General features: G+C 43.9%; 1 protein-coding gene across 1 annotated transcript; it reads left to right on the top strand.

The window, feature by feature from the left end:
- The first annotated feature begins 856 nt into the window (after positions 1 to 856).
- LOC139241572 (probable G-protein coupled receptor 139) lies at positions 857 to 7,743 on the top strand. Its single transcript, XM_070870055.1, has 2 exons — positions 857 to 931; positions 6,842 to 7,743. The coding sequence occupies exons 1-2, from the start codon at positions 865 to 867 to the stop codon at positions 7,741 to 7,743; spliced, it is 969 nt and encodes a 322-aa protein (XP_070726156.1). The 5' UTR covers positions 857 to 864.
- The last annotated feature ends 1,206 nt before the right edge of the window (positions 7,744 to 8,949 follow it).

The following is an 8,949-nucleotide window of genomic DNA, read 5'->3' on the forward strand; positions in this document are numbered from 1 at the left end:
TAGGAGACCAAAACTGTACACAGTACTCCAGGTGTGGCCTCACCAAGGCCCTGTATAACTGCAGAAACACCTCCCTGCCCCTGTACTCAAATCCCCTCGCTATGAAGGCCAACATGCCATTTGCTTTCTTAACCGCCTGCTGTACCTGCATGCCAACCTTCAATGACTGATGTCCCATCGGTCAGCAGCCCTGAAGCTTACATGTAATCTTTTGAACCATTAACAATGGAGGAAAAGTAAAGATCACCAAGCACAAGCAGACTGCCCCACACAACTGTGACACACCTTAAACTGAAATATTCTACACTCCAAACCAACCGGAGCCATGTGATCTCCCGGCAGAGGCAAAAACTATTTAAAATCCAGGACAATTTCGGGAAAAGTATCTGGCAACATTCCGGCCCGACTTATCTAGGTGATCAAAACTACTCCAGGAGATCTACCTTATTGTGGTACATAAAGTGTTGGATTGAAGGGGTTAATTAAAAATGTTTGTTCAGGGACTGTAATTAATATCAGTCTCCACGGGTTTACAGAAGCTGGTTGTTCAGTGACTGTAATTAATATAATTCTCTATTTACAGAATTGTGTCACTGGAGTGATTCTCGCTCATATTAATAAGGCACTCCTTTCAATGTGTTGCCCCATAGTCACAGTGAGAGCATCACCTCTGGCACTAACAGCGATCATCGCACTGCTCCACAGAGAGCGAGTCGGAATCTGAGAACAGTCGATTCGAATGTTACAACAATGGATCAGAATCTGAAAAAAATGGATTGGAATGTTACAACAAATGGCAAGAGTTTCATCTTGTATTTTAACTTTCTTGTTGCACATTATGAGGAACTACCATTCGTATTGCGAATGCGTTATGTATTTCGTCTTATTCAATACATTTACTATCCTGTCCTTGCTGTTGTTGGTTTTACTGGTAAGTCTATCTCGTTATTCCAGTAACCATGGTTCAATGTATTACTTATCTCATATTTTACTCCCACCTCCTTGCTGCATTTGTTTTTCCTGGTAGTCTCTGTATCCAACTATTAACTCTGCAAACCATGTTTCACTGTATTATTAGACTTGTAAATTGCTTTCTCATCTTTGCTTCAGTTGTTGTTCCTGGGACATCTCTGCATCCAGCTATTAACTGTGCATACGTTGTTAATTGTACGAGTGTTCTTTTAATTTATTCCACACTCTTTGGTGTTGTTGGTGTTCCTCGTAAGTCTCAATATCCAGCAATTATAACTCTAATCTATATTTCACTGTATTACTGAGTATGTCACTTAAATCTTTGGATGTTTTCGTCACATTGTATATCTAGTGACTTAGTCCCCTCTGTGGCCAATGTCTGAGGCTGATCGAGATTGCTCGCAAATTCGGCATTCTGTTTTACCCTGTGTTCAGTGCTGACCTCTTCTCCTTTGAATCACTGGTCCTGCCCACTATCATCTCCATAATACTGCCCAACTCATTCCTTCGCCTCAATAGCCCAGTGACTTTGTTGAACAGGAATTGACCATTGCAATGCTTTCCTTGCCCACCTCGCAGTTACTGTCCATTATAAATTAGAGCTCAGTTAAATAATTTGCTGATCATATCCTAACTCCACTAAGTCCTGTTCACCCATTAACAATCTGCTCTTCGACCAAAATTGGATCCCGATTAAATAATGCCTCATTTTTATTATTCTCATCCATGTGTTCAGCTCCCACCATGGTTTCACCCCCTCCAATTAGTCCCATTCCCCTGCTCTATTCCCATAGTCCAGCAATTTTTTCCCCTTCAAGTATTTATCCAATTGCCCAATAAATGTTAATTTACTTCCCTCTATTCGTCCTCCAGCCATACTCTCTCTATTCTCTTTTACTCATTCATTCTGGCACTTTGTAAGTTTCTCACTTCCTCTCTGTCTCTCTGTCAGTTTCATTCTGTCTCTCTACATTTCACTCTCTCTGTCTCTTGCTCATAGAATGTTAGATTAATACAGCAAAGAAAGAGGCCACTCGGTCCATCGTGTCCATGCCATCACTTGGACAGAAGTATCTCAGATGTCCAAATCATTAGCCAGAAAAATGTAAATATATCTCCTTCCATGAATAAAGCAATTCCCTTTCGAAAATAACGATTGAATCTACTTCCACCGTGTTCTCACAAATTGCATTCCTGATCGCAACAGCTCACTGCATAAATAACACTCTTCCCATCTCTCCTGTGGTTCTTTTGTCAATTACCTTAAACCTGTCTCCTCTGGTTCTGCACCATTGTGCAACTGGAAACATTTGTGACTTACTCGCTCTCTTAAAACCCATCATAATTTTGAAAATCTAAATTAAATGTTAAATCTTTGCTGATGATACAACATCATCATCGTAGACAGTCACTTTAAATAGAGGAAGGCTTGCTCCCTCTAAAATGAGTTCTTAAGTAACTGAACAGTCCAATACGGAAATACAATCTCTGTCACACGTGGGACAGAGAGTGGTTGAAGGAAAAGGTGGATGGGGCTCGTTTGCTACACGCTCATTCTTACTCCTGCGCTTGGTCTCTGCATGCTCTCGGCGACGAGACTCGAGGTGCTCAATGCTCTCCTGGATGCTCTTCCTCCACTTCAGGCAGTTATGGGCCAGGGACTTCCAGCTGTTGGTTGGAATGTTGCATTTTATCAAGGAGGCTTTGATCGTTTCATTCAAAAGTTTTCTCTGCCCACCTGGGGCTCGCTTATTGTGTAGGAGTTCCGAGTAGTGCGCTTGCTTGAGAGTCTTGTGTCAGGCATCCGGAAGATGTGGCCCGCCCAATGGAACTGTCCAGGAGTACCAGCATCGAAGCACTGATAATACAAAGATAAGTGTGAAAGCATGTTGTGCGGAGGACGCAAAAATATGCAAAGGCATATAGATAGGCTAAATGGGTGGGCCACAACAATGGCAGATGGGGTATGATGTGGAAAATGTGACGTTATCTTCTTTGTTATGAAAAATAAATAAGCAAATTATTATTAAATGGGGAGGGATTCCAAATTGCTGTTGTCCAGATTGGTCAATGGTTGTTGTACATAAAACACAGAAGGTTAGCATGTAGGCACAGCTAGCAATTAGAAAAGGCAGCAGAATGTCTGGCTTTATTTCAAGTGGGACAGAATATAGACGTCCTGCTACAACAATGCAGGTTGTCGATAAGACTACAGCTGGAGTATTGTGTACAGTTTTGGTCACTTTAGTTAAGGAAGGATTTACTTTCATTGGAGGCAGTTCAGAGAAGGTTCACAACGTTGATTACTCGGATGAAAATGTTGTCATAAGAATAAAGGTTGAGCAGGATGGGTGTGTGTACATTGGAGTTTAGAAAACTATGAGGTGATCTTATTTAAATGTGTAAGATTCTATAGGGGCTTGATGGGGTAGACGCAGAGATGATGTTTCATCTAGTGGGGGAAATCTAGAACCAGGGGACATAGGTTCAGAAAAACGGATCGCCCATTTAAATCACAAATGAGAAGCAATTTATTCTCTCAGGGGGGCGTGAATCTTTCGAATTCTCTTCGACAGAGAGCTGTGGAGGCAGCCTCCATGAATCTTATTAAATGGAGATAGACTGATTTTTAAACGAGGAGGGAGTTCAGGGTTATGTGGAGTGGGCACGGAAGTGGAGTTGTGGCCAAGATCAGACGTTCTTTCCAAAGACTCACGTCCAATCACAGAGGCGTGAGCGGAGTAAAATATTTGGCTCTTGGAATGAAATCCCTGGACCGACGTGAGAGCACTGGAAGTTAGGCGAACCTGCGAATTAAATTTCTCGACAGAGGTGGGTGTAGTGTAATGTAGGCGAACCTGGTCCTTAAATATCGAGACTGAGGGAGGGAGCAGTGTAATCTAGGGAGATGTTGGTGTGAACTCCTGAAGCGAGATGGGAGTCCTATCTGGGAAGTCCCATCATCGCATCACTGGAATCATCTCAGAGATCCTGAAGTTCATGAATATTTATTTATTGTGAATGCTTTACCGTTATTTTCTGTGATGCAATAATTCAGAAATCATAAAAGATTCCGTCCATTTTTAATTATTTTATTCCTTCCTTTTATCAGCCAATTTCTCCTCTTTTGTTCTCACTTGGAGTTGAATAGAGGAAGCGAAACTCTGTTCGCTCTGTTCTGTCCACGCTATGTTATAGCCGGGTAAATATCCGCTGATCATTTAGTTCCAGTCAGTGTCTCCTTTGTCACCATCTCAAGTTCTGCATTAATGGCAGTGCTTCTGATGGGTGGAACAGGATTTCAAGCATCATTAACATTCACAAATAAAATGTTCGTTCAGCCAGATTTCTTGAATTTATTTCCAATCTTTAATTTGAATTTGCAATTTGGTCCCATGCCGATCTGTCTCAGTTCAGTGCGTCTCTCAGCGAGAAACAGAGTGGAAAAATCTGTTGCCTCCGGCTGTACACTCCTGATCTTTGGGCCCCTCGTGCGGAGCGGAGCGGGAGGTCAGAATCCTCATCGTCGGACTGCTCCGGGACATGGCCAAGTGGACCATCAGCTGGTCCAGGCAGCGGACGGTCGAGAGGATCGTTCAGCCCGGCTGCCTCCCTCTCTTCCGCGGAAACGTTCAAGCCAAGGTTTCCCTGGAGATGGAGCACGCGGTGTCCACCGGAACGTACTCGGCCTTCCATGAGAGGTGGGTGCCGGAGGGACTGAAGTGCATCAACAACACCGGCAAACATATTTAATTTGATTCTTCAATGGTAAAAGTGTAATTTGATTAGAGTTATCGGTTTTATTGCACATATATGTCATCGCAGCGCATTTGGAATGAGGTGACATGATAGGTCCAAGTCAGCATGGATTTGTGAAAGGGAAATCATGCTTGACAAATCTTTTGGAATTTTTTGAGGATGTTTCCAGTAGAGTGGACAAGGGAGAACCAGTTGATGTGGTATATTTGGACTTTCAGAAGGCTTTCGACAAGGTCCCGCACAAGAGATTAATGTGCAAAGTTAAAGCAGATGGGATTGGGGGTAGTGTGCTGACATGGATTGAGAACTGGTTGTCAGACAGGAAGCAAAGAGTAGGAGTAAATGGCTACTTTTCAGAATGGCAGGCAGCGACTAGTGGATCTGTGCTGTCGTCCCAGCTGTTTACATTGTACATTAATGATTTAGACGAGGGGATTAAATGTAGTATCTCCAAATTTGCGGATGACACTAAGTTGGGTGGCAGTGTGAACTGCGAGGAGGATGCTATGAGGCTGCAGAGTGACTTGGATAGGTTCGGTGAGCGGGCAAATGCATGGCAGATGAAGTATAATGTGGATAAATGTGAGGTTATCCACTTTGGTGGTAAAAACAGAGAGACAGACTATTATCTGAATGGTGACAGATTAGGAAAAGGGGAGGTGCAACGAGACCTGGGTGTCATGGGACATCAGTCATTGAAGGTTGGCATGCAGGTACAGCAGGCGGTTAAGAAAGCAAATGGCATGTTGGCCTTCATTGCAAGGAGATTTGAGTAAAGGGGCAGGGAGGTATTGCTACAATTGTGCAGGGCCTTGGTGAGGCCACACCTGGAGTATTGTGTACAGTTTTGGTCTCCTAACTTGAGGAAGGACATTCTTGCTATTGAGGGAGTGCAGCAAAGGATCACTAGACTGATTCCCGGGATGGCGGGACTGACATATCAAGAAAGACTGGATCAACAGGGCTTGTATTCAATGGAGTCAGAAGAAAGAGAGGGGATCTCATAGAAATGTTTAACATTCTGACGGGTTTAGACAGGTTAGATGCAGGAAGAATGTTCCCAATGTTGGGGAAGTCCAGAACCAGGGGTGACAGTCTAAGGATAAGGGGTAAGCCATTTAGGACTGAGATGAGGAGAAACTTCTTCATCCAGAGAGTGGTGAACCTGTGGAATTCTCTACCACAGAAAGTTGTTGAGGCCAATTCACTAAATATATTCAAAAAGGAGTTAAATATAGACCTTACTACTAGGGGGATCAAGGGGTATGGCGAGAAAGCAGGAATGGGGTACTGAAGGTGTATGTTCAACCATGAACTCATTGAATGGCGGTGCAGGCTAGAAGGGCCGAATGGCCTACTCCTGCACCTATTTTCTATATTTTCTATGTTTCTATAATGAGGGAGCAATTCATATATAATTTAAATCAAAAATCGTTGTATTTCATGATAAACACCCCCAGCTGATTGTAACTTATGTACTTAGAATATGAACAAACTTTCATATTTGCTCGTCTAATATTCTCTGTACAAGTGGAAACCAAAAGGTGAAAAGCTGCAGCAATTAATCTCTTCCATTTGTGTTCAAAAATTATAAATATTCATTTCAAGGACACCCTCAAAGCCTCCATATTAAAATGCAACCTCCCCACCGACACATGGTAGTTCCTAGCCAAAGACACCCTAAGTGGAGAAAGTGCATGCGGAAGGGCGCTGATCACCTCGAGTCGTCGCCGAGAACATGTAGAAACCAAGCGCAGGCTGCGGAATGAGCGTGCAGCAAAGCAGAGTCCCCACCCATCCTTTTCTTCAACCACTCTCTGTCCCGCCTGTGACAGAGACTGTAATTACCATGTTGGACTGTTCAGTCACCTGATAACTCACTTTTAACGTGGAAGCAAGTCTTTCTCGATTTCGAGGGGCTGCCGATGATGATGATGTTACATAAGCATTTGGCGGCTCATTGACTGAGGGATGGGTCGTCTGATTTAATGCTGATAAATGAATTTAGTTGGTGATTACCTTGTCAATGATTGCTAATTATTTTAGTTTGGAGTCTATTCTTTTCTCGAAATTAATGTTTAACTTACCTGTTTATTTCCCTGCCTGACAGTTAACATCCTGACGATTGTGATCCTGCCTCGTGGAAAGTGCGGTCTCTCCAGATGTGTCACTCGCTATCTGGTGGCCATGGCAGCGACGGATCTCCTGGTCATTATCCTCGACCTGATACTGAGGCACATTCCCATTCTTTATCAGAAAGAGTTCCATTTCGTGTATTCCTTCCCCGTGTGTAATATTCACGCCGTCTTACTTCACGCAGCCACAGACTGTTCTGTCTGGTTCACTGTCAGTTTCACCTTTGATCGCTTTGTGGCCATTTGTTGCCAGAAGCTGAAAACTAAATATTGCACCGAGAGAACGGCGGCTGTGGTTCTGGGAACCGTGACTTTGCTGAGCGGGTTGAAGAACATTTTCTGGTATTTTATGTTGACAAGTTTCTATAATCTTTCAAACATGCCCTGGTTTTGCTATATAACAATTGATGTTCTGAATTCACCGGTCTGGACAGCAATCACATTCCTTCATTATATTCTCACCCCATGTGTCCCATTTGCTCTGATTCTGCTGCTCAATGCTGTCACCGCCAGACATATTATATTGGCCAGCAGAGCCCGCAGGCAACTCCGGGGTGCCAGCAGTGGGGAGTGTCCCAGTGACCCTGAGATGGACAGCCGCAGGAATTCCATCATTTTACTGTTTGTTATCTCCGGCAATTTCATCCTGTTGTGGGCGGTGTTTATGGTGCATTCTATATGGATCCAGATGTACTATTTGGGCTATGATTCTGTATATATACCTTTTTATTTAATGGACATTGGATTCATGCTGCAGCTGCTGAGTTGCTGCACAAACATGGCAATTTATGCCGTGACCCAGACTAAGTTCAGACAACAGTTGAAGAATGTAGGGAAATATCCCTTCACACTGATTCTGAAATTAATTAAACGATGAGAAGACGCAGAAACGTTCCTGCATCAGACTCCCTGTGTCCTGATATTGTGGGCGAGCTGCTCTCCCCCGCGTGACCAGTGATTCGCGTGAATAATAACACTCTCACTCACACACTGTCTGCAACGGGCGCCCTGTGAGGGGCCTGCAGTCCGGGTGAATCACCATCAGCATCATAGGCAGTCCCACGAAATATAGAAACATAGAATCATGGAACATAGGTGCAGGAGTAGGCCATCCAGGCTTCCGAGACTGCACCACCGTTCAATCAGAACATGGCTGGTCATTCACCTCAGTACCCCGTTCCTGTTTTATCTCCATACCCCTTGATCCATCCGTAAGGGCCATATTTTGAATATATTTAACGAATTGGCATCAACAACTCTCTGTGGTAGTGAATTCCACAGGTTAACAACTCTCTGAGTGAAAAGGTCTCTCCTCGTCTCGGTCCTAAATGGCTTACGCATTATCCTTAGACTGTGACCAGTAGTTTTGGACTTCCCCAACGTCAGAAACATTCTTTTTGCATCTAAACTGTCCAGTCCCGTCAGAATTGTATATGTTTCTAAGAGGTTCCATCTCATTCATTTAAACTCCAGTGAATGCAGGCTCAGTGGATCCAATCTCTTCTCATTGGCCAGCCATGGCATCCCGGGAATCAGTCTGGTGAACCTTCGCTGCACTCTCTCAATAGCAAGATCGTCCTTCCTCAGATTAGGACACCAAAACTGATCATAATAATCCAGGTGATGCCTCACCAAGGCCCTGTACAACTGCAGTAATACCTCCCTGCTCCAATACTCAAATGCCCGAGATATGAAGGCCAACATGCCATTTGTCTTGTTCACCACTTGCCAACTTTCAATGACAAATGCACCATGACTCCCAGGTCTCGCTCTCTCGCTCTCTGGCTCTCTCTCTTTGTCTGTATCTCTTTCCCTCTCGATATATCTCCATCTCTCTCGATCTGTTTCTAGCTCTCCCTCTCTCTCTCTGTGCCTGTCTCTCGCTCTCTCTCTCTCTCTGTCTTTCTCTGTCTTTCTCCCTGTCGCTCTCTCTCTCCGTCTTTGTTTCTCTCTCGTTCTATCTTTCCCTTTCTCTCTGTCTCCCTCTCCCTCTGTCTCTGTCTCTCTCTCTCTGTATCTCTCCCTGTCTTTATCTCTGTCTTTCCCTCTCTCTCTATCAATCTCTGTCTCTCTCTGACTATCT

The sequence above is a fragment of the Pristiophorus japonicus genome, unplaced genomic scaffold (genome assembly GCF_044704955.1).
Source record: "Pristiophorus japonicus isolate sPriJap1 unplaced genomic scaffold, sPriJap1.hap1 HAP1_SCAFFOLD_1113, whole genome shotgun sequence".
Classification (NCBI taxonomy): domain Eukaryota; kingdom Metazoa; phylum Chordata; class Chondrichthyes; family Pristiophoridae; genus Pristiophorus; species Pristiophorus japonicus.

Excerpts from the sequence above, each read along its gene's own strand:
- LOC139241572 (XM_070870055.1), top strand. The coding sequence starts at position 865 with ATGCGTTATGTATTTCGTCTTATTCAATACATTTACTATCCTGTCCTT. Across the intron at positions 932-6,841 it reads TGCTGTTGTTGGTTTTACTG|TTAACATCCTGACGATTGTG; the intron begins GTAAGTCTATCT and ends CCTGCCTGACAG.